Source organism: Penaeus vannamei, chromosome 32, assembly GCF_042767895.1.
Source record: "Penaeus vannamei isolate JL-2024 chromosome 32, ASM4276789v1, whole genome shotgun sequence".
In the NCBI taxonomy this organism is placed as follows: Eukaryota; Metazoa; Arthropoda; class Malacostraca; order Decapoda; family Penaeidae; genus Penaeus; species Penaeus vannamei.
This window is the reverse complement of record NC_091580.1, coordinates 1,764,189-1,790,399: the sequence shown is the minus strand read 5'-3', so window position 1 is coordinate 1,790,399 and position 26,211 is coordinate 1,764,189. Positions and strand designations below refer to the sequence as shown.

Here is a 26,211-nt window from a genome sequence, read left to right as displayed (position 1 = left end):
TATCACAATGAAATTCTTCATGATCTTTTAAAAGTAAAAGGTAAACATGTTGCAATTTTACATAAATTCGTTCGTGTTGGCGGGAATATTTTTGTTCGAACGTCTTGAGAACGGATTCGGCGGGTCCCGCATTTATACGGAATTTAGCCTGATTATACCTCACATCAAACATTTCTAATATCTACTATCATCCAAAACATAAAGTATTCACAAATGCTTCATTAGAAAAATCTTTGAATACGATCATCAACATAATATGATTCACAAATCAACAAAATTACGAGAGCGCGAACGCCATCGAACACGTCCCTCACGTTAGAGGTAAACATGGTGTCGCGAAGAAGAAGCGACAAGGTAAATGCTCTTTAAATATCCCTTTAAATCCGTAATGAGAAAGTGTTATTACTCCACACTTGTTTTGGGCATTTGGGAACATGCAAGGGTCGGATTGGGAGTAGTTTTAGTGATGATATAATGTGTAATTTTATGATAACGAGGGTTTTTTGGTTCGGAGGGAACGCGAAAAGGTGAGAACTCTATAAAAAGTTTAAGAATGAGATGCATTTTTAAGAGAATAAAGGTAACTTTTTTTCGGTTATTGGAGCAATGGGTTTTAAAGTATTCAGGGGTTGTGATTTGAATCTCGGATAATTCACTTCACATTGCAATATCGATTTATTTATAGTTGTTTTTCCGTTTTTAAATTCACCAAAAAAAACATTTTTTACACATGCACACTTACCGGACACTTTAGTTATGTCAATGATATGATTTCATCTGACCTTGATTACTTAATTACACAAGTTTATCAAGTGTTACACTCTCATTTCATGCTTAATTCAGTTTCTGAGACTGTAGAACAGAATTCATAGTAAACTGTGCATATCCTGCATAAAAGGTTTAAAAGCAGTTGAAGGATCAGTGACCTTTTTGTATGGTTAGTGATTATGGTAGTTTTTCAGAATGTCTTCACATAACCCACTGCAAGGATTTTGGTACCAGTGGATTCCTCTCACTCTCTACCATCCAAATATATCAAAATTATGCCATGGGAATCCCCCCATTAAGGACAATTTTTGACACAGATAACAGGGGAGGGCATGAAAGGCACTAGGGGAATTATGATGTAAAATATGAATGATATACACGGAATTGGTCACTATATTCTCTTATAGGATCCCCCTCCTCGGGAACTGTTACCTCCCAACCCCTGCACTGAAAGACAGAGAACCTCCTTAAGCGCATGGCAGGGTAATGTGTACAAATGGTATGTGGGAGCACTCAATGCCGAGTTTGTCCAAGACTCTATCATGCTCTGATTACACGGAGAATTCTTTGCCATCCAGGACGGATGTTGGGGGGCAGCAGCCCAGCCTGTGGGGTTACCTCCTGCATTTGACTATATATTGATCTTATATCATTAATTTTGATACATTTGGATAATAGAAAATAAGAGGAATCTATTTATACCAAAATTGATGTTGTTTCTTTCTTTTTTTTTCTTTCCTTTTCCTTTTCCTTTTTTTAAATGTTATGCTCATGAAATCCTTGGCTTCACTGATAATATATCATTTTTCTAATGTAATTAGATGCGAGTGACTGAATGGGTAGCAGGCACTCATGGGATAATATTGAATTTAATCACATTGGTATTATTTAATTAATTCTCTTTAATTTCTTAGAATTATTGATGTGAATTCTTGCTGCACAATAAACCTGCTTACTCATTCTTGATGTTACACCATTACTGCTTTCTCATATCAGTATTATACAGACCCAAAGCAAATAAGAAATTACAAATTAATAGATTATTAAAGACCATACTAGTATACTGATATAGGTACATTATCTCACCTAATTTATGCTAATATTCATGTAATGATGACACTTAATATATGTCATGATTGTTATTTCATGTCGTAGCAGTGACATGATGTGATCATTCTACTACTGTTTTTTGTGTATTATAACTGTTACTTTAATTACAGGTACTTGAATTGCGATAGTAAAGAGAAGAAAGAAAGAAGAAAAGGGAAGATGAAGATTTCCAAGAAAAAGGAAAAGGCAAATGCTGCGGGTACAGCGAAGCCCCAGAAGACATTGTTTGATTTCTTTCAGAAGCCGGGCACTTCCAGCACCCAGGTGGAGAAGGTGTTGTGCCCAGCATGCAACACACAGGTCGTCAAGAGCAAGATCAATTGGCATCTTGACCAGGACTGCAAAAGCAAAGAGAAAAAGAAAATGAAGAAGGGAAAGAGAAGCGCAATAAAAGAGAAAAAAGTGACAAAGGATGGCAAAAATAAGAATAAGAGAAAGAAAGCCATGTTGTCAGAGGATGAAGATGAGGATGAAGATGATGATGATGAGGAGGAGGATGAGGATGTTGACATCGAGATACTTGAGCCCAAAAAGGAGGAAGAGGATGAAAACTCTAAGGATGATTTCTATATCAATGCCTCCATGGTTGAGGTGATGATGGATGAAGGCTGCAGCGAAAACACCAAGAATACTCCAGCGCAAAGTACCAGAGAACCTGTTTCACCTTATTTCTCGGGCGGTGTGCCACCATCAAACGTCACTCCCGGAAAGAGGAAAGAGAAGGTCATTGTTAACCGAATTCCAAAGATTGAGAGTAATTCCATAGCCCAGTTGCAAGCAGACTGGGACTCCCCTGAACCTACCCCAGAAAAAGCGAAGCACCCTTCAGCATCAAAACCTAGGCAACCAACTCCATGTTCAAGTGGGAAGAGCACTCCTCAAACAGTAGCTGGACAGGTCGTTAAAAAGATGCTTGAGGAAGACTGGGGTTTGTGTTCTCCACATACGACCCCTTTAAAAGACATAAAGGGTGTCAAAGGCCAAAGCAATGGCAAACATACCCCAAATAATAATGGTTACCCAGAACGCACTAGTGATGAGGAATTTCAAGAAGAGGTTATAGTATTTCGAACACCCAAGAAGCCCAAACCAAAGAATAGTCCTAAGAAATCTGGTAAGAAGTCATCAGAAAAGGCCAGTAAAGAATCTGTTGCTGATGGGAATAAGAGTACGCTGACAACAGATAGAATCAATAATGCACTGAGATCTCCTGCATCTAGTCAAGGAAGTACCGCTCTAGAAAGTGAGGGTGACAGCATACCTTTATTCAGCCCTATCAGGAGTCCAGGGTTGGTATCTCCTGTGCGATCCCCCACACCCTCCCCAGACTGCAAAACACTCAACCCAGTGATAAGGAAACTTTTCACGCCCCCAGTGTCTCCACACGATTCCCCAGACAGTTCGCCAGAAGTTTCTCCAAGTAAACTCAAGTTATCCCCCCAAATCAATAATAATGTACATAGATTTAATAGAATAAATAAAGTTCTGTCTTCACAGGAAGATGCATTTGATGCCCTGTCACAAAGCACCTCACAGAACAGCAAGAGTCCAATAAAAAGTCCAGACAGGGGGAAACTGCTTGTCAGAACACCTAGAAAAATTAATCAGAGCATCAGAAGTTCAGGACTCTTGCATGATTCCTCTCAGAGTAGTTTAAATGTCATAACCCAGAGGAATAAGAAACATCAATCTCCCTCGGCCAGTAATTCAAACTCTCCCGTGAAAATGAGTCCAGGAACATCCAGCCAAGCGATGGAAACCAACGCGCAGGAGAGGACTCTGGTTCATGATCCTTCAATATACAGAGATAGAAGAGGCTACTATCTAGACAATTTTATGAGAATCATAGACACTGTTATGTCGCAGCCCCAAGACCTACAGCTTTTGAACTGTGAGGATTTAGCAGTTATAGAGACTTTTCGTGACTTATCACTTTCGGCACAGAAACTGTATGTGCGACTTTTTCAGAGAAAAATAAAGTGGAACAAAGCCTCCAAGATTGAATATAAAGACATATGTGATGCAGAAGATACAATGCTTTATATAAAGGAGCTTACATATGCTAATTTTCTGTTGAACGGTATGGTATATATTTTTTGAAGTTTGGTCATCTTGTTCTGAATCATAACTAGATGTTCAGATTTATTATTTAATTAGGTGTTGTTATTATTCATTATGTAATATGATATTTTAAATTTAACTAATGAAATTGTTATTATGACATGCAAGCAATACTGCATTTGAGCTATGTAGAAAAATATTCACTTTTTTTAGGTTCATATTCCTTGTTGGTAACCAGATCCTACATATTTAAAAAAGAGTGATCTACTGTATGATACATGCATGATTTTGTTGATAAACTGGTCCCACACATTTTCATAATAAAATGATGCACTGTGTGATATGTATGTACATGCTTTATCTTGACAGAGACAGAAATGACTGGACTAGAGGAGGTGTTGGCCATACTCTCTAGTGAAGAATTGCATGGATTGTGTAAGGAAATGAAGGTAATGCCATGTTGAACAGAGTATTGTAGCATGAATAGTGTAGTAATGAGACTGAAAAAGCTTAGATACTTTTAGGTCTTTTTAGGATGTTTTTCCTGCCACTTTGATTTTATTGCATATTATGATTTTTATTGATATACTTTTTTCTTCATAGTATTATTATTATTTCTTTTCTTTCTTGCTTCCAATTTTTCCTATTATTCTATATAGGTTATTTGTATATACATATTCATAATTTTTATTGTTATTATTGGTTTCAGAAATTAAGTAATTGTGTCTATAGATTTTTCAAATAATTTTAAAAGATTTCTTATCGATAATCCTCAGATCCGTAGTAGTGGGAAGAAGGAGGAATTAGTTTCAAATCTCATAAAATTCACCAAACAACAGAAAAGCATATTCAGTGCTTTTAAGAAGACAGCAAATCAGGACTCTGTTGTCTTGAAAAGGTAAACAGAGAAAGCGAATGAGAATGAGTGATACCTATTAGTGGTTTATAGTAACATTTGATATGTAGAGCCAGATTTCCAGTAGGCCCTGGTCAGAAATTATCACCGCTTTGGTCTTGGTACTCTCCCCGGGAGCTCGGGAGCTAGACTTATTCCTTGCTTAGAACCTGCCAATTATTTCCTAGAAGTGATGGTCATATTATTTGAGTGTCTTAGAAATTTATTAGTAATTATGATGCTGTCATAACAATCTAAAATTCTTTTGGAGCTTGTCTAGGCATCCCTAGTCTGGGGGGGAATAATTGCAATGGACCCAAAACAGGAGGCTGGACGGTTGGAGGTGGCTCAGGCCAGGGCTGGGTCGGAGTAGGCAACCTTAGCTTGGAAAGTTGGTTTGCCCATTGGCTTTGAGGGGGGATTGAGAAGCCAGGGAAAGCACCATAGGGTGAAGGATTTTATTATTGTTATTGTTATTCCTATCTCTGTGTTCTTCAGGGCCAAAGCAATCCTTGGCCATTGCTGTTTGGTGAACAAGGAGGTGCGACGGGTGTTCATGAGAGTCCTCATGCTCTATGGCCTCCCACGGAATGATGAGGAGGATGAAGGAGGACAGCAATCCCAGCTCACAACGCTCCTGATGGTGAACATGGGCAAGATGGAGTTCCCTGAGTTTGAGGTCATCAGGAACCATTCCATCTTCAGGACACGAGAAGACCTTCTCAGGTAGGGAATTCCGCATTGAAATATTGAAAGAAGTCTTTTAATTATTAATATTATTATATTTCACTGTGTGTGTGTGTGTGTGTGTGTGTGTATACGCGTGTATATGTGTGTCTGTCTGTCTGTCTGTTTGTTTTTCCCTTCTATTTTATCTTCCTTCTTCTTTCCTCTTGTCACTTGTATAGTTCAATCTGCCTGTCATGGCCATATTTTAAAGGATGATGTATGTTTTCAATTGATATGTTATGTATTTTGAGTAAAAACTATTTAATCATTCATCCCTTTCTCTTTTTTTACTTTTCCTTTCAGATATGAAACTTGCAATCAGATTCTCATTGATGTACAAGAGTGCATGGAAGCACAGAAGTGGGAAGAAGCTTTGCAACATTGCCAGCTTGCAGTAACAACCTATCAGGAGCTTATTTCCGATGAAGAGTTGATGTATGTAGATAGGTGTTATGTATAGTGTTAGGCCTATGTAGCTATGCATATTTCTTTTTTACAGTTTTGTTTACCTCAGAGAATTATATATTACCAGGTATTAAGGTTTAGCTTGCTCATCAAGGGTGATATTGGAGTGTGTTTTTTAGCTTATTTTGGTTTCACATGAAATGCTTTACCTGACAAGTTTTGTTGTGAATTGTAAAGTAATTCAAGAATATTTCCCCTTTGCTTCTCTAGTTTATGTACCTCATAAAAACTAAATTTGAATTGCAGTCTGTACTGTAAAGTGTTTAAAATTGTTTTCCTCCTTGTTATATTAAAAGAATGCTCCCCTCATCAGGAACCACGAGAAGTCGCTGCCAAGCTTCTTGCGTCGCTTTACATCTGTGTCAGTCTTGATTTACATCTTGACGTGTTCTGTGGAGTGCCACCAGAGGCTGAAGAGTTACCAAAAGGCAGTGGATCAGCTACAGGATTTGCTGAAACAGAGAACGCATTTGCAGGACTACAGAGGAAGATGGTTTGACAGACTAGCACTCAATTTGGCAACACATTTGAAGAAGCCAGCGCAGGTGAGGTTATAAGACCTATGATATGATATTCCTTTGTTATCTTTAAAGTAGCAACAAGTAGAAGACCTTTAGTTCATCAATTATGGCATCAGTAATATTTTTAAACCATGTAAGAAAGGATGTTAAGGTGGTGGTATACCCTTTTTAGCTACTTCAAACATTTATACCAGCTGTTTGCTTGACAGGCTGTTGATGCTATTCAAGAAGCTTTAAAGGATCCCGAGGTGCGGAAAGGCCATCGCCTTTCACTAAGCATGAGAGCAGAGAAAATGGCAGCTTCTGCCCGACATAAATCACTGGCAGCAACCATTGCTGAAATGCCTCTTATGCACCCAAGAGAAGCACCAAAGATTATTATAGAAGGCAGAAGTCTCCCAGGGTGAGATGCTTCAAGATTGAAGTTCCTTATTCTTTAAGAAGATTAGTACATGCATGAACTAATAGATGCTGCAATATACACATTTGAAGGGAGACTTGTCTTTTTCTGAGATTTATTTCCTTTCTTTGTGCTTCTTGTTTCACTGTCCTTTTCTTCTCTCTCATTTTACACGTGCTTATCAACAGGGACATCCCTGGATATAAGAGGGTTTTTATCCGCCAAGATTCAGCTCGCCATGCAGGAGAAGGAGAAGTCACAGTGTGTTCTGTTGAGGAGTTGGTCTTGGGTCACTATAAAGACCAGGGTTACACAGAAGGTAGCTCTTTTTTCCTTTTACTTTTAGTGAGACATTATTTTACTGTAAAGCTTAATAGGTGAAGTAGTTTATGAATGTATTGCATTTTAATTTAGATGCACCAGTAATCATTTGTAAGATGGAGGTATTACAAGTTAATCACAAGCATAAAAACTTTCCAGGTTTGCACCGAGAAGGTACGACAGTGAACTCTCTATTTGGCCTGTATTTCTGGGATGCTCTCTACTTGCCAGTGTCAGATGTATTCAGATCTCCACACCAGGCGTCACCCTTAGATTTGGATGACCCAAACTTTTATGCGGCCAGGAAAGAGTGGATTGACCGGAGGTAAGTTTTTCGTCTTCTTTTTTTTTTGGCTATTGCCTGCTTTATTTATTGAACGAAAATTAAATATGTGTCAGTTGTACTTGTCATGAATCTTTACTGCAATAAATTTAGGATATTTCTTTAAAATTACATGTTTATTAGTTCATATATACATATTAAAGAACTTTACTATGAAGATGATATTGGTTTGTAATGAGTACACAGATACATGAGAAAGCTAAATTATGTGTTTGATTCATAGACTCTGTGATATGCGTCTTTGGTCGGAGGAAAGGGCAGTTAGTGAACTGGAGCAAGTATGGACTCAACACATTGGAAAAGTTTCCCTCGTGGCTTGGGACCTCTTCCGTAACCTAGATCATGCCAAGGTAAAGAGTATATGAGGCTCAGTTGATTATCCATTACACAAATATTGTTAAATTTTTAAGGTGTTTCTTGATCCTTCATATTGGGTATTCAGAAATAACAGTTTTATCATAAAGTTTTTGTTGTTATTTTTAACAGCATAGAGTCAGAGTGTACCAAGCATTCCAGTATGTAGAGTACAAATAAGGGGTAAAAATAGCCACCCCAAGAAGAACATAAATACTGCAGGGTTAATTTTTCACAAATCCGAAGCTTGTAGCTACACCCACATATTAGTACCAGGATATACCTCTCATAGCCTAACAAGCAAACAGCTGTTTAGCACACAATTGAGGCAGGCATTTGACATTTGATCTTGTTCTTCATGCTGTATGATTTAAATTGTAAACTCGTGCAAAAAGACGAGAGGAAGACACTCAAACAAGGAAAAATATATATTTCTCATATAGATGATACAGTTTTATAGCTATGACCTTGAATAAGTATAAACTGAACAATGATGTAGTATGATCGTAGTTCTTAAAATGTATGTTTGAAAATCACCAGAATATGGCGGGGCTTTAAAAAAAAAGCAATTGGTAAATCATGATTCTAAGCGCCTCATTAGACTGTTGATGTGTAATTCATACTCAAAGCATTAGTAGTGGAAAAAGAGCAGTATATAAAAAGAAAGATTTATTTAGAAAATAGTAGTAGATAGAATAATAGACTACCCTATTCATGTTGTCTGTATATTGGCCAAGCATGTTTTTCAGTAATATTTTATTGTTAGGGAATTACCTATTTCTCCTTTCAGAGTTTGGTGGCAAGTATGGGTACAAATACTTTGGCTGCAGTGTGTGAGCGCCTTGCTAAAGATCACAGGTTCACACGCAGTGGTTTCCCAGATCTTGTGGTTTGGGACCCTCTCAATAAAGTAACTATTGTTTTTGAAAATTTTTATCACTTGAATATCTGATATATGTTCTCTGTTTTGCCTTGTACTGAAACAGATTATACAATATATATAGATAAAGTTCTTTCCATCTGTTATGATTATGTAATTAGATAGTTTAACAGCTCTCTGTCACTCCCCCTCAGAAATGTCGAATTGTTGAAGTAAAAGGACCGAATGATCGACTGTCAACAAAACAGATCCTCTGGCTTGAATACTTGCTTGATAGTGGTGCAGTTGCTGAAGTCTGTCATGTTGAAGGTAAATGATGATTGTATCAGTACTGGTCTATTTTTCTTATTTTAGCCTTGTCTCATTTTCTTGTAATGCCTGTTTTATTATTACTTATTTATTTATTCTATTTATTTATTTTTATTATTATTTTTTAATGTCTACATTAGCAATACTGAAACTTAATTACAGTATAGCTGAATAATTCTGTGTTTAACCGATTGACAATGCGGAACATGCACTTTCTTCCATAATTTCTTATGAATCTCACTGGTGGCTCCACAATGCCTCAGCCATCAGTCAATTAATATTGTTGACATTATGATTTTTGCATTGTTATTAAAATGCTAGTAGCATTAGACAAAAATGTAGATGAATATCAAGGAAAAGGGTAAATAGGTGAGATAAGTAGGAACTGATACCTCAGGGACTAAGCACTTCTAGAACCAAGTGTAAATAAAATTAATTAACTAAAATCGCTGTGGATCTTGCATGTCCTGCCATCCAGGCATTATAAGCCAAGCAATCCATACTTGTTTAAAAAATTTCTTCCTTATTGAAACAGCAATTGGAGCCAAGAAGATGAAGAAGGCATCGCCTCGGAAGATCTCACCCAAGAAAGTATCACCCAAGGAGTCACCTCCAAAGTCAAGGAAAGGCGGAAAAAGGTCAAATTGTGATGACGGAGAGGATGGTGGAAGCAACGAGAATAAAAAGCAGGCAAAAAGAAGGAAGAAAGCGCCCAAGACTGATCTGCCAAAAAAGGGGAGAACGGCTAAGTTGCAAGATAAGGGGGATGATTCTGACGATTTTGAAGAGCCTAGTGTTAAGATTAGAACTGGGAAATCCTAATGTTTCTTTCTTATTATTGTTATTATCATTATTATTTTTATCATTAAAATTATTATCATTTTCATTATTCTAGCATGTATGTGTATGTGTAGATGTGTGTATGTATGGATGTATGCATATGCATATTGTATGTGTGTGTGCGTGGGCATGCATGCATTTGCATAGATAAGTTTCCAAAGGAGTACCAAATACCATAGCTTATTCCAATATTGTGATAAAATTACATTTAGTCTATGGAGATTTGTAAAATTTCAAAAATTGTTATTACAGTATTGTAAAGTAGTATAGATATTTTTATTTCCTATGTTTAAGTGAAGAACTACAAATATAATTTTAAAATTGTTATATTCCCTGTTAATTATATAATTGTTGGGACACTTAAAATGTAGGCACATACTGTGGCTGTCCTTAATACAGCAATACTGTTTTTGGAGTTTCTTAGGAATGGGGAATTTATATCATGTTGCATGAGTTACATTTTTAGCAAATTGTTTGAATAGGAGACGAGTTATTATGCATGAAAGTGGAAAAGAAAGTTTACAAAAGGAATTATGTATTTTTATAGAAGTAGATTCTTAAACCACTGAATTAGTAATGTTTAGATTTAAATAATAGTTTTCATGTATGTGTAATATTTCTTAAACTCCTAAAACACTCTAAAATGTATATTTTAGATTGTATTGTAGATCTGATGAGGTCAGTACACATATTTTCCTCATATATTTTGTACGGTTTTTGTTTGTAACCTTATAAGCTGTATGTTACAAGCTTCATCAATTAAGTTTGTTATTAACAAAATCTCAGTATTATTAATTTTCCTAGTGTTATTTTAAGATTTGTGTATATTCAGTGATTTAAATTTGTTACTTTTTATGAAGAAAATCATGGTATTATTCATTTTTCTAATATGTTAAGATTTGTATATATTAAATTACCTTAAAATTGTTACTTTTGTTGTGCCTTTTTTTTTATTCACCTCTTTGAATAAAAGTTACTTTTATGAGTAACTGAAATATTCCATACCAACATAACAGGGAAAAAATAAAACAATGGCTGCTACCAACTGAAATAACAGTTGGCCCTTGAAATTTTCAGGGGAGAATCAGAGGCCCTGAAACTCCTTGGAAATGCATTTAACTCAATTTTGGCACGATGGGCGAAAAATGACCAGACAATCCCCTTAACTTTAACACAAAGTAGAATATATACATCATTTACACTATCAATCATGTTTTCAACAATGAATATTCAAGCCACGAGCTTTTTCTTCTTCTTTTTTCCTTGTAACTGACTACATCTAAAATTAGTGTATAATGTAAATACACAAACACCAATAGTACTTTATTATTTTCACATAAGCTGTACATACGATTTCCTATACTTCAAATATCACTATGAAACCTTTTATAATTAATATCATATCTTGGTTTCATGGGAGCTATGACAATAGATCTTAATATCTGCAATAAGCAAAATTAGTTGCCGCTCAATATATGACAAGTAAAAAATTAAAATAACTTTACATCTTGCAAATGAAAATTGAGTGGGAGGGATTTCAATTTCCTACAATATATTAGATCACAAAACTTTACCCTTTTGCATGACGATTAAATTACACCTTATATCGGTTATATTCAGATACTGATTGTTAATACCATTATGCCAAAGGAGGTACTAATTGACAAGTTGCACATGGAAGGCCAGAAACTAAACTTAACAACATTTATAAATAGTTAATAATATTTGCAATCACTTTTCAAAGCCTAAGGAATATTTAAGCTGCGCTCCATTTATCTAAGAGGGGAAGACGCTAATGAGGTTAGAGATGAGAACGAGGAGTCGTAGTGCCTCGTGGACTGGTCATCATCTGCTTGGTTGTTCTTCAGCTCTCCCATAGTGTGCACCAACCGAGCCCATTCATCCGCGCGTGGAAGTGCAAGTTGCTGGAAGGTAAAATTCAAAGGTGATATAAAAGCCATTTACATATGGCCACACTAATATCAATATTTAGTACAGCTTTGATATTATTTTACAATACATTTTATGACAATACTAAACATTGAATTTGTAGAGCACAGGATTACTTACTTCTCCTACGTCATAGATCCAGATTTTACCCATATCGTCACCAACTGTGATCTGTTGACCAGAGTTAGTCCAGGACACTCTATTCAGAGCTGGGTTACCGTCGACATAGGTACTTGCTGTAGGAACCTGGAAAAATATCAGCAGTCAGTATCTTCATACTTTTTACCTCTTCAGTACATAAATAAAATACACAAATGGATCATACTTCAAACTCCTACATTTTCTTTACCCTATCACATAAGAATGAAAGAAAGATGAGATAAAAAAACTCAATGAATGGCCTTAGTATACAAGCATTTGTTTTTAAAGCATCCACCTGTCAGAGATGGCCATACCTCTGTGTCCTGGTTTAGATTCCAGAGGTCAATCCTTCCTGATCCGTCCACAGCCGTGAAGAGAGCAGGATGGATGGGTGACCAAGCCACATCATATACATAGTCGCCGTTGTCCTCAAATGAGTATAGAGGCTTTGTTTCCTGTTAAAATACAAAAATTAATTAGATAAAATTCAAATGAAGCATATTGTAGTTTAATCAAGCTAAATATAAAATAAAAAACTGAACCAAAGCAAAGAATACTTCCTATTTGTGAATGAAGGCACTCTTGAAAATAAACTTAAAAACAGCCTGTGTAATATAATGCATGATAAAACTGCTTTTGAGAAGTCTGTGCTTTGTGAATGCTTGCTTTGAAGAGTAAAACACACAAAAAGCTGTAAACATTAAGAAATAACAGTGGGGCAAGGCAAAGAGTAATATTCACCCTAATAACTTTTACAAAAGTGGAAATTATGATCGGTGGGACAGATTTTATAGTGATCTTTGTTCTGATTATCAAAATTAGCGACATGAAACCTCTATAACTTTTGTGATCTAACATCTAATAAAATGCAGAAGACATAAAAAAAAGATAAAGCACAAACTAATGCAATATTACTTCAACACAAACCTGTTTTCATCCCTTGTTACATAGCAAAAAGCTTCTGTAGGGAGAAAATATATGATACTGCTATTCTACTGTATCTAACAATATTAGTTTTAACCTCCCCAAAAATCTATTACAAGGAGAGGTTATTTGCTTTTACATCTCCTTAAATTCCAACTTTGTATGCATATACTTCTTCACTAGCTCATTCTTATATCCATCTTGTTTTGGATAAATCTCAATGTCTGAAGAATTGGATAGAAAAGCACAAAAACGTCATGCAAAGCAGAAGCGGCATTCTACGACAAAACTGTAAGAACTGAGATTTCCAATTCTGCTGTAGTCCATATCACCTCAGGCCACATACCAAAAGAATGTGACGTTTTTTGCCTTAAAATACATTGCAATGATAATAATAATAACAAAAAGATCACAAGATTCCCCGCATTCAATTCCTAAGATCAGCATAGTAGCACAAATCTTTCCCCTTTTGCTTAATATCCTAGACACACTTAGATATACAACAGCCACCTCCTATGCTTCACTTTGGTTGTGATCAAAGGAAAAACCTCAGAAGAAAGGTGTAAATCAGACATCCATGCTCTTGAGGAAAACGAGTTTCCTCAGTCAAAAAGCTCATTTGATTCCACATGAATGCTTACCTTCATAGACCAATGCTATCACATCCCATACAGATCATGGTAGAAGAAAAACATGGTGTTACAAATATAAATATGTAACATGCATGAAACCGCTCACATGAGAACCATTTCATGTATCCGTTCATATGAATATTACATTATGAGTCTAATTCTTGTATGTAAGCAAAGAAAAGTAAACTTTTGTTTTTTATCCTACATTTACTTAATAGTATATGTATTACTGTCAAAAAAGCTAAATGCCAAGTTGTGCATTTTGTATCCGTGTGTTTAAGGTATGCTATCTGTTATCTATGTTACACAGAATACAATACAATTGTTTTATTGCCTTCTCATCGTAAACTCAATCTCCTCCCCATTAGTTATTCTTTCATTTTTAAACTATTTACAAAATATCAAATAATAAACTGTGTAAGTGTTTTAAAGAACTTTATCATGTATTTTACCTGTGATGATACTGAATCCCAAACTCCCAATTTAAATTTCAATGCCTTTACACTAGTTGTATTTACTATACATGTCGTATTCTGTATGACACATACATACCCACGTCCACACAGTGAAAATATATTAACACAATTAAATTGGTATATGCTGCAAGCTCTGTTACCAAAACAAAGGAAAAAGAAAATGCATACAGGACTATGTTATGCAACATCATTCTTGGCTAAAAGTCTCTAAAACTTACCTTAACAGACCAAAGCTTGACTGTCCAGTCAATTGATGAAGTGAGGAAGAGATGAGAGAAGTCAATAGGTCCCAGGGTAGCATGAGTGCTCACACCTGTCACTGGGCCCTGGTGTCCCTCGTAGGCATCCACTATGCCGGCTTTACTTCCGTGGCGGCAAGCTGTTTGTAAAATTGTCTTGTTATCATACTCCATGAGAAACAAAGGGTAACACAGAAATGAAAAATACTATATGGGCTATATCAACCCCCAACAACCATGTTACAATGTAAATTTTTCCACCACAAAATCAACGCACCAGTAAATACAGCTCCTTCTTCAGAACCCACAATAAAGTTATTGACATCTCCATGAGGGAAGGCTAAAGATGTGACTGCTACTGCACGTGACTGCTTGTGCTGGAGCTCCATTGATTCCTAATATAAAAACAATCTCATTATTAAACAAGCCTTTAAGGAATATGGACATCAGTTTCCATTAACTTTACCTCAACTTTCAAATATCATATTGTCAATCTTCTGAGAACTATTACTAATTATAATTACAATTACAAATTGTAATTTTGAACAAATAGACAAATCATTTAACAGCTACAAATACAAAACTAGTTTTCTGTCATATAAAAGGCCAAACAAACCTGAGGCTGTGATAGCATGTCCAAGGACCAGGAACACATCTTTCCATCAGTACTTGCACTGATAAGATTGTGGGCATTTTGGGTGCCTACCACCTTCATGCAGTACACAGGATGCTAGAGAAAAGGCAAAGATTAATTCTAAGCCCCTTAAAATACCATCGTCTCTATTTCTCTCTTTCTCTGCTGGAATTATTTCATTACACACAATGAATAATAGTTCTTTTGTGTCTGTAAATGGATATCTAACTTATGTGGGAAGATTATGATCTTACTTTACAGAAAGGCAATGAGAGGAAGAAAAGACTTTAGACTTACAGTATGAGCTGAAGCAGACAGGGGACTGCGCTGGACTGGAGTTCTCTTTTGGCTACGGTTGTCCCAGAGAACAATTTGTCCAGAATAAGTTCCACCAATGATCAAATTGGGATGGAACCTTCATGGAATACAAGAAGATCATATAATTTCTATACCAAAGAAACAGCATGAATGTCTCAAAAGAGCCTGCTAATGCAAATTCAAAAGCCTTCTGATCCATTGGCAAGATATGAGAATTTGTAACAATATCAAAATTAATTTTCAATCACACAAGCTCCTAATATAAACAAACAAGCAAAACGTGTATAAATATATATGTACTTAAGGTTACATCCACACTCAAGCAACATAAAAGGCTTACCTTGCAAATGTTGCAGACATCACTGGAGACTGACAATGGAAGATATACTCTGGTGTTTCTTTCTTAAATTTGGTATTCCACACAAGGGCAACACCATCGGGGTCATGAGGAGAGTCCTCATTGTTGTTGTAGCTGTGATAAAATATTTGCTTCCATCATCCACAACAGGTTGGAAATAATCATTAATATATATCAGACATAAACGAGTACAATTTTACATATACCATATTAAAAGCTAAACCACTTCTAACCTGGTAACAAGGAGTTCAGGATACTGAGGAGACCAGTCCATGCAAGTGATACAGCGATTGCGTGACCATCGTTCATCATAGAACCAGCGATTCAGGGACAACTTGACACCTCCATTCTCATTTCTGCATAAAAAAAGGTTAGTAAATATTCCTTGCACTGAGAAGAAAAAAAAGAAAGGAAGGTAGAAGAATAACAAGAAGAAAAATGGAACTAGTTAACTCCTGAAGAAAAAACATTCTCACACAACCTGCAGACAGAGTTTTCACAATGTGACTGATGCCGATTTTAAAATACTTATAAAAGACAGGAAAAGCTAGAAGTGCGTAAAGAGGGGAACAACAGGGAAAGGGCCCCCAAAGATGCCCCATATACATACGCTTCACCATCCTCTTCGTGGTCATGCGAGTAATCTGCGAAGATGTTGGTGTCCTCTGCAAGGGCTCGCTCAATTATACGAGTCGAGTGGTCAAAGAAGCTGTGGAACTCCTCTGTCATCATCAACATCTGCTTCTCTTCATCTGACAGCTCACGGGCTGTTTTGTCAACGAAGACAAAATACCATCTGTCATATTGTAAACTCTTTTCTCATACTACTATGTAACAACAATGAACCTTTACATCAGGACAGCTTTGAAGAGAATTAGAATATCATAAGAGAAAGGGCTGCAGCTAATATAATCATGTAATAACATATAGGAAAGAAAGCTAACCAGTGAACAACAACCTCTAAAGATCCAAAGTTTAAAACAGATATACTAAAAAAAATAAAAAATATAAAATTCAGACTCCAAGTTAAACCCCCCAAACCCTGACAAGGAAAGCCAACAACCCTTACGTGGCTTGGGTTTCTCCTCCTCGACCTTCTTCTCAGCTTCGGGGGCGAGGGCCGGCTTGACGTCCTGCACCTGCGGCATGCCCGTGGGAAGAATCCCAGGGGGAAGGTGGCGGTTGTGCCCTCCTCCGAACATCGGTGGGGTGTCAAGCATGGTCAAGGAGTTGTCCTCCTCCTCAGCTTGCGGGTCATCGTAAGTAAGAACTACATGGTAAATAAGTCTGTTTCTGTTCTATCTATAAGTCATTTATGTTTTTTTTTTTTTTTTTTTTTTTTTTTTAATCATTATTACTACATTTCTCTTCTTTTCAATTTTTTTCAATGGAATCATTAATCTTAATATATGAAAAGGTTACTGCCTCTTATCTCAAAAGAAAAAAAGAAAAAAGAAAAAAAATAATAAGAAAAAAGAAAAAGAAACTTGATTTCTAATGATGATTCAGGAAATCTCATTCTGTATTACAAACAGGTTGAATCTTTTTACCAAAGGAATTTTTCCAAGAACTACAATAAAAAAACAAAATAAACAAATCATGTACAAAAAGGTCATCAAGTTTCAGGAACATCAAAGGTTACGACAGAATTTATGAAAAAATCAATAAAATAAACAAAATTATATCTAAATCATTTAATCTTAAAATGGTGCATAGAGTGAAGGGTGCGCTCTGCCCTGTGGTAGCCGTTTGATATCTTTGTGACAAGCAAAAATATAAAGAAAAAGAAAAAAAAAAAGAAGGAAAAAAAAAAATGTATACATAGTAATAAAAAAAAGAAAACCTCTTCATACTATCGGAAAAGAATGTAAAAATGAAAAAGAAGAATATACTGAAATGGAAGAGGAGACACAGTGCACTTCAGTCTTCACTTACCGAGAGAAGGAAAAAGAAAATCAGGTTTGGATAAAAGACTTGACTGAAGTTCTCTAACTAGACTGAATTACCTCTTGATAAAAAAAAAGAAAAAAGTATTTGCAATATACCCAGCATTCTAACATCAAATGCTTACAAAGCATGCCATGATGACAGTATCATAACAGAAAGAGTCTGAACAGGGGAAAAATTAAAGAAAAAAGAAAAAAAATATATATAACAAAACCTTGCTCCTATTTATGTCAAGAAGCCAACTCTAAAATATGAATATGTATTCTATGAACTGCCATAGCATCTTTTAAAGCTAACTATAGCACCTATGACTATAGCTTATAATTTCTAGTCTCATAAATCTGGACTCCAGATTCTGTATCATATTTCCGTAATCATTTATGAAATTGTAATATATCCGGCTTCATACATATCCACACTGTTAGTGGCCAGTCACTACTAGTTTCTATCATAAACAAATAAATAAAATAATCAAATAATAACATAAAATTCTGGAGATATAAAGCTGATGTCGAGAGCTGAGGATCCCTCAATACCTTGAGTAAACTCCAGTGCTTAATTTACATACAATCAACACAAATGTCTATAGTAATGATGTACTGAATACAGCCTTTCAGCTTACTATGTCACATTCTTCAATCACTTTGCAACCACATTCTAGGCTTGTGTTATACTTCAATTTCTTTTTTCTTTTTTTCTTCTTTCTTTTTCTTTAACAAAATCAGGAAATGTGAAAGTAGTAAGGTCAATCCTACCGAGCCACAAAAAGGACACGCAAGAAAAGCAATAAAATCACAAATGAATCTTTGTCCACCTGGTAACATTAAAGCAATCAAAGCTTATTGGGTTACAGGACTCTTTTACCTCGTTGACCTCTTTTAAAACACATTTCCTCATTCTTCTTCTGAACTATTTGTGAGAGAAAGTCTGAACACAGATCATAGAAACAGTATACACCAAGTACACCTCCAAGAACGAGAGACATCTTATGCCTGTTTCATCATTAGCAAGAACCATCAGGTCACATTCAGGCATCACAATATCTGATAAAGGGAAAGGGGGGAGTGGGACCTGCTTCTGAAATCATTTACAATTTCCAACAGTGGGTGATGAAAGGAGGGAAGAGAGGAAAGACTGGCATGCAACTAGCTAGAGATGAACAAGTACGTTACGCTTAGCGTATGTAGATATACGTATGGGGAAAAAAAAGAAAGAAAAGTACAGAGAAACTACCTTACATCTCAAATCTTTAAAATAAGAGAGAAAAAAGTCAGTTATCTAGTGAATACTGGGCACATTTAGAACTTAAAGAGGGAAGGGGTTTCTAGACAGGAACAATTACAATGTACACTACAAAATTCAACAATTAAGCAAATTGATGTCGTTACAACGTTCCTTCCGGAGTTAGTTACTGAGCAGGTTATCACATAACTCAGTAATAAATTGGTGACATTTGAAAACATGCTCTTCATTTAGTCAGCAGAAAATATGGAAATTACCCTGACTAACATGTTTCAATTGTTAGAACACCTAATGAAAATTAATGAGTGTTTGGCTCTTTTTTCTGGTTAGCATATTAATACTTCATTAAAACAATTCATAATCTATCCCAAAATACCTCCATAATTTCTTACAGAAAATAAAAAAAGTATATACTTATATATAAATAAAGAATGAAATGCCTTTGTCCAAAAACACATTACAGTTCATATGTACTGAACTAATATATCCTATAACCAATTTAACTAAAGCACAGGCATTGGTCTGGTACAATCCATACATTACAACAGCCTATATCATTGGAGGTCAAGTCTAGGCCTTCAAGTTTGCAGTGTCAGTCATGTCACAATGAAAGTATAAAATAAGCAGGTTTTTGTCACATCACGGCATTAAGCGTAAGGCATTTATAAATGCTGAACTGTATAGATATGTATATATTCATATATACACACATGTGTATGTGCATAACTTTGTGTATGCATATAAATAAGCATACATAAATAAATAAATAAACAATAAATATATTCATATATTTATAGAATAAATAAATAAATAAATAAATAAATAAATAAATAAATATATATATACACATATGTGTCTATATATATTCATATAGATTTAAATATATTTATATTCATATATATATAGATGTATATAATATATAGATGTATATAATATATATATATATATATATATATATATATATATATATATATATATATATATATATATATATATATATATATATATATATATATATATTATACATATATACATATATACACATACACATCCATACATATATGCACACACACAAATATGTATAAAAATACCTAGAGCTATTAAAGCTTGTATCAAAAGATGTATAAGCAATAAGTGAATAGAGAATATAAATTTCCATAATACCTATTTCTAGAAAATGAGCTAATGCAAATATTGATCACTTTTCCCGCACCTGTAATTCTCATGAACTGAAACGTTACAAAGAGAAACGGACTGATTCCTCTCTCTATCTCCATTCTCAAAGCAATTTCTCTTTTGGAGAGCAACCTTTCCTTCTCACAGAGGACAAGAGAAAGACTTAATACGTAATTACAATATTTGCATTATCATTTTCCCGTCATACATTCACCAGCACACAACAGAACACAAGGACAGACAACAGCAAACAGTAAAGGCCAAACACTAAAGCAGCTGATAACCATAAAGCAAAAGACAAGAGCCAAGGTAACATCAGCAGCAGTAGCGGCCAGGAGCACGGGACCTACCTGTGAATTCATCATCCCATTCTAGCGCTGGGTTTAGATTATATTCGTCTGGGTATAGGAGAGAGAGGGGGGGGAAAGAAAAAAGACCAAGTCAGTCTACCTCCGTGGTGGGCTGTTAGCAAACATCCTCACAGCCACATCAGTTCACAATCAAACTTTCTTCTTTTTTTTTTGTATTTGTTAACAGTTGATTACATACTTTTAGTGTTAATCATTACTCTCTAACATGAAAAAACAGCAGTACAAGAGGATCTTAAAGTGTTAATTTCATCTACAAATCTCTGATGCATAATGAACATAAAACACATGTGGCACAGTGACAATGAGATCATATATTAGCTCACATTTGTTGCAAAACAGCACTGTCGTGCAAGCCGACAATGCGTCGGACATGGACAAGAAGCCTACGAAGGCAAAAAATGTGTACATGTTACTGTGTCAGTTTCTTTTTTTTTTTTTTTTTTCATGCCTCATGCACTATGGTAATGAGACTGCAGAAGACTTAGTGATGACACAAGCGACAGCAATCATAGGATACAGAACCTTGTAAAGTGTGGACCACTTGTAGATATAAACAAGCATATCAAAGTCTCACACACCCTTTTAGTGTGTGTGGGGAAATTAATTCTCTACAGTTCACTAGGCATTATCAAATGACAGGCAAAGTCATTTACCCATTATCTGAACAGCAAATAGCATTAAATGCATCCAATAATTTAAAAGGAAAAGAAAATTATGAAAATTATTTTCAAAAATGAATAAATAAAAATCAAACAAAAAGTATAGACTACAGCTGTGACAAAACCAACTTCAATGAACTTTTCATAATTTGACACAAGCAACTGTGTTCATTCTTGGACAGCCAAAGCTACAAATTCATGGCTTTATTGCCTCTCTACCTCAACAAAGGTTATCAAGCAACTAAGCAGTACATTGAAAAAATAATTAAATAAAAATTAAAAATCGAAAAAAAAAAAAAAAAAAAAATTAACAATCAATAGAATTGACAAACCATACTCTTACTTACGCATATTGTGGTATTTAGATCGAATTTGAGCTAAGATTCCATCTCCTAGAATTGGGAAAAAAGAAAAAAAACAAATTTAGACCAAGAGCTACGCAAACAGTCAACTACTCCTCCGAGTCCACTAAACGCGTCTTCCCCGTGATCCATAATCATGACAAAACAAAGGAAGCCGCTACCCTCAACTACTGAGAATTGGCTGACACAAAGTCCAGGAAAGAAGCAAAGGTTCTGTATCCATCTTCAAGGTTCCTAGGCCAAATTTTCTGTCGCTTTTTTTAAGATCACAAACAAGCGTTCGTGTTCGGGTATTTTCTTTTTATTCTCTCAGGCTTAAAATACTGTAATGGTCTAAAACAGACATTAAAACTCTTAAAAAGAGAGAAATGTATACATACTTCATATCATTTTATTTGTTTTCTTTTTAAACAGATTTCTTCTGCAAAGAGTTCACTTGCACCTTCACCAGAGTGCCACAATTTCTTTTTTTTTGTGCCTATCCTGACACTGTACTCCAAAATTTGGGTCCTGATTTTGGGGGTATGGGATTTCTACTAGTGCAACAGTAGATAAAAGACAAATATACTCCTGCCATGTACATCAAAAAAATAAAAAATAAATAAATAACAATGATAAAATGGTCATTGCCCTGATATCCATGCATCATATCCATCAAGAACAGACATTTACATACGGCACTTTATCTGATCTGCTAACCCTTTTGAGTGTCTACAGGTTCATGCAAGTAAATGAGGAGACAATATAAGCCCACTTTTCACGGTACTTAAGATTTGTATGAGAAAAATATTGAAAAAAAAGAGAAAAAAAAAATCAAATAATATGTAAATCAGGGGGAGTTGGGGTTTAAGGACTAGCCAAGCAAAGGCAAAATATACAAGGCAAAAGAATTTGTATATGTTGCTCCAATAACGACAAATAGCTTGAAAAAAAAATCCTAAAAATAACAGGTGGCACACAATCATGTATAGCAGGAAATGCTCTCAAAATATACTGTTGCTTTTTTTTCTTTCTTTCTTTTCATATGGTAATATGCAAATAATGATGTAAAAATAATAACTATAGTGATGAAAATACTATCTTCTAAAGATGCGCTCTGAACACCAGCAAAGATGCAATTCTGATTCCTACGTTACGAAAGCAAGACGGTACTAAAAACAAAATAATAATGAATTTACAATGACATGGCTATGGGGATGTAAGCCTATGATCTAATTTTGTCTGAACTACCAAATCAGAACTATGAGAATAATATCTTCACAACTTATGCTCTAATAGAGGTCATAAATCTCATTAGAAAAACATGCTACACAAATTGTAGTTCCATGTCACCGGGGGCAATTAATACCCTAGGGAGGTTGTCAGACTCTTGGTCGTGTCAATACTACCATAAGGCTTTGGCAACGGAAGGTGCGAGAGGGAAGAATACTGAACTTCTCCGTACATTAGCTCCTTTTAATAAATCATTATGACTACAAACAATACAAGGAGAGTGGTTTCCTTTTGGTGGAATCCCTTTGCCAAAGCCTTACAGAGTCAATCTCTATCAATATATACATTCTTTTTCTTTTTCTTTTTTTATGTGCAAGGGAGTGAACAGTAATCCAAATGAGAATGCCATAAGAAGCAGACTGTGGAAATTCAAAATCAAATGAGACAACTGTGTATGAACTGTGCATATATGTGGAAGATTGCATTCCAACTGTACCTTATATCTTCACCTGTTTTCATAGTCCTTTTTTTTTACTTTACCCAAATAGCTTCATGCATTCATTCATTTACTGTGTGTGTGTGTGTGTGTGTGTGTGTGTGTGTGTGTGTGTGTGTGTGTGTGTGTGTGTGTGTGTGTGTGTGTGTGTGTGTGTGTGAGAGAGAGAGAGAGAGAGAGAGAGAGTGAGAGAGAGAGAGAGAGAGAGAGAGAGAGAGAGAGAGAGAGAGAGAGAGAGAGAGTGAGTGAGAGAGGGAGGGGGGGAGAGAGAGAGAGAGAGAGAGAGAGAGAGAAAATAGACAGAAAATTAATGTTGATATCACTAGGAGTTTTATTGTGAATTCAAGAGAGTTACCCTGTTCAGGTTTGCTATAGTATTCATGTTTGTTTGTGACATTCAATATCACAATTATCTATAAATCTATTGTATGCCTGTTACAATTATGTAAATCAGCAGCCACATAAGACACCTGTGTTTGTGTTACATTTATTTTAATATATATATATATATATATATATATATATATATATATATATATATATATATATATATATATATATATATATATATATATATATATATATATATACTTATATAGACACATTTGTTCTGATCTGAATTTGAATCTACAGTCTCAATTAATTTTAAAACCATGAAACAAATTTTGTTCAATCAGCCCAAGGCAAAATGAAAACTTGCATAAAAGGTAAAAAGAGATAAAGAGAAAATAATGATAAAAAAAGAAAAATAAATCAAGAGATGCATGTCTCAAAGTCAAGTCAAGATCCTCATTGTAAATTACAGTCATGTGGAGACAGGGTATATGTGCGCAGTCACAAAAATATATATATATAAAAAAAAGAAAATGAAATACTAAATAGTAGTATAAGGAGGAGGAAGAGGAGGAGGATGAATCACTGGTACCGTCAACACAGTCTAGAACAAGGTCCAAGGTCCCGCATGTACATAATCCGCTAATAAACTAAACAAAAACAGCAACTCGAGTAGAAGCAAGCAGGCACAAATCGAAATTAACAATTAGGAAAAAAATAAAAAAATAAAAATATAAATATAAACACATACACAAAAAGAAAAGAGAGAAAAAAAAAGGAAACAAATGCGCAAAATAATAAATATGTATATGTACACATTCTCTAGGACGATGACACATAACTCCACGAAACCACTGCTCAGGGGGGGACACTTACTCAGGAAGGCACGTGTACGGCTCGACAAGCACGGAGGCAAGAGAAGCGCTAGCCCGTCACTCAGGGGGGAGGTAACACTCTCATTTACAAGCGTCACATCATTCCAATACAGAATACCACCAAGGACTACAGTATATAATCCAAAAAGGAAACATCTCTCTCTTTCTTACTAAGTTTTCCTTTTTCCTTTATCTTTTAAATCTAGTTATCTTTCTTTTTTTTCTTTTTTTATTTCAATCTACAAGGAACATCACCAAGCCCATGTGGTAATAGCAAATAAGGAAGAGGAATATTTATGCATCTACGTACAGTTTTCTGCAAGCTTGGAACTAAAAACAGCAAACCGTGTATCACAAACCAAACCAAACCAAATCATAAAAAAAGTAAAATAAGAACAAGCTACAGTACAGAGGATGAGCAGGAATTCTTTTTGAGTTTTTACTTTTTTTTTTTTTTGTAAAGTGCTAAGATGATTTTTTTTTTTTTTTTTTTTTTTTTTTTTTTTTTTTTGAGGGGGGGAGGGCAGAGGTCCACATAGAAAACTAACACTTACCGTAATAGTCGAAGGCATGGGCTGAGGTGAGGGAGAAGACGGGGTAAAAGTGAGTAATTTTTTTCCTGATACATCACCTGGCCTTTTTTTTTTTTTTTTTTTTTTCTAAACTATAAATTATCTAATGCTAATACACTCCTATTAAGAAGACAGCAACACTAAAAAAATATTTACAAAAAGCCTCTCACAATCTTCAATGTGTATCCTTCGCATCCTTTCACTTCCTTAGAGTAACACTATTCTAGCTTTTGATTCATTGTATCAGTAAAAAAAATATATATATATATATCAGACTTTTGAAAAAAGGTTCCTTTTTTTTTTTTTTTATTCTGAACATGCAAAAAGTCTGTTGATATCAAAGGTTATTAAGACTGATATATGATATTGATACATAATCTAAAGGTTAGTCATTTTTGTTAGTTCATATCGAATGCAACTATGAAATGCATTTCTTGCCCACTGTTCATGTGTGTCTCCATGTATCTTTAGTATATACTTTCCTATTCAACTTTCCTATGGGGAAAAAATGCAATGAATCATATATACAAAAAACCTATATACTAGATACTTCAAAGAACATCAATATACTGTGTTACTGTAGCAGCATATATATATATATTAGTTATCATACTCATACTGAAAGAGGAAACAAAAGTGAGGAAAATTGATAGTGAAACCATTTTAGCATACTTTTCTTCCCAAAGAAAGACAGAGAATACGAAATCATAATCACTCAAACGTACAAAAATTGAAAAATAAATAAATATAAATAAAAAATAAAACAAATGGTTTCACTAGTGACATTACTTATGGGTCTACTAATACAACGAGTAATCAGCAAAAAACAAGGTAATTAGGGTTTACTCAAATGCCAAAAGAAGCATGTTCGAAATTATAAAATTTTCTTGGATACACTTTACTCCTGTGTCAGAAGCCCCATAAGCCAAATGTGTGAGAAAAAATCAAAATAAATGAAATACATGAGAAGAGCTAAGAAAATAAATCTGAATGGTGAGAAACTCCATGTCAAGGATTCAAAGAGCCAATTTGTGCTTCAACACTTCTTTACATGACCCATACATGTTTGTATTAAATGATCTACAGGTAATGCATGTTCACATTGTTGAAATAATAATCCAGTGGCTATTCCTAGCTTAGGTCTCTCCAATAACAAAGCTACATTTTTTTCCCCAAACAAAACACAAAATTCAATGGACCATCAGTGTGAATTGATGTAGCTGACTCTTAAACTAATTATCTTAAATCATGGAAAATCTGTATACTAAAAGAGACATTTAAACTGTACTTTCTTTTCT

General features: G+C 34.9%; 2 protein-coding genes across 51 annotated transcripts in view; one reads left to right on the top strand and one right to left on the bottom strand.

Moving 5' to 3' along the window:
- Nucleotides 1-272: 272 nt before the first annotated feature.
- LOC113823203 (fanconi-associated nuclease 1) lies at nt 273-10,931 on the top strand. The gene is made up of 14 exons (XM_070144445.1): nt 273-354; nt 1,989-3,958; nt 4,309-4,388; nt 4,716-4,837; nt 5,333-5,560; nt 5,867-5,998; nt 6,342-6,573; nt 6,759-6,952; nt 7,138-7,268; nt 7,430-7,595; nt 7,837-7,963; nt 8,758-8,877; nt 9,042-9,156; nt 9,692-10,931. Exons 2-14 carry the CDS (start codon nt 2,038-2,040, stop codon nt 9,976-9,978), a joined length of 3,855 nt encoding a protein of 1,284 aa, XP_070000546.1. The 5' UTR covers nt 273-354; nt 1,989-2,037; the 3' UTR covers nt 9,979-10,931.
- Nucleotides 10,932-11,306: 375 nt separating this feature from the next.
- Nucleotides 11,307-26,211, bottom strand: part of LOC113822999 (cytoplasmic dynein 1 intermediate chain) — a 51,288-nt gene continuing 36,383 nt past the window's right edge. For 6 of the 50 annotated variants that reach the window (XM_070144454.1, XM_070144470.1, XM_070144468.1 and 3 more), the window contains 15 exons: nt 24,896-24,916; nt 21,411-21,455; nt 20,384-20,431; nt 16,738-16,938; nt 16,279-16,435; nt 15,902-16,024; nt 15,651-15,782; nt 15,290-15,407; nt 14,975-15,088; nt 14,636-14,753; nt 14,338-14,498; nt 13,653-13,667; nt 12,402-12,542; nt 12,067-12,192; nt 11,307-11,921 (listed from right to left, as the gene is read on the bottom strand). In XM_070144454.1, coding sequence (XP_070000555.1) covers nt 11,769-11,921; nt 12,067-12,192; nt 12,402-12,542; nt 13,653-13,667; nt 14,338-14,498; nt 14,636-14,753; nt 14,975-15,088; nt 15,290-15,407; nt 15,651-15,782; nt 15,902-16,024; nt 16,279-16,435; nt 16,738-16,938; nt 20,384-20,431; nt 21,411-21,455; nt 24,896-24,916 — 1,673 coding nt within the window. In that variant the 3' untranslated portion in view covers nt 11,307-11,768. The remainder of the gene's footprint in view (nt 11,922-12,066; nt 12,193-12,401; nt 12,543-13,652; nt 13,668-14,337; nt 14,499-14,635; nt 14,754-14,974; nt 15,089-15,289; nt 15,408-15,650; nt 15,783-15,901; nt 16,025-16,278; nt 16,436-16,737; nt 16,939-20,383; nt 20,432-21,410; nt 21,456-24,895; nt 24,917-26,211) is intronic. The other 44 variants (XM_070144487.1, XM_070144447.1, XM_070144453.1 and 41 more) reach the window with 23 other exon arrangements.

Bases quoted from the DNA above. Each gene is read 5' to 3' on its own strand.
- LOC113823203 (XM_070144445.1), top strand. From the start codon at position 2,038: ATGAAGATTTCCAAGAAAAAGGAAAAGGCAAATGCTGCGGGTACAGCG. The intron at 7,596-7,836 runs GTAAGTTTTTCG...TTTGATTCATAG, and splicing joins AAAGAGTGGATTGACCGGAG to ACTCTGTGATATGCGTCTTT. The intron at 7,964-8,757 runs GTAAAGAGTATA...TTCTCCTTTCAG, and splicing joins GTAACCTAGATCATGCCAAG to AGTTTGGTGGCAAGTATGGG.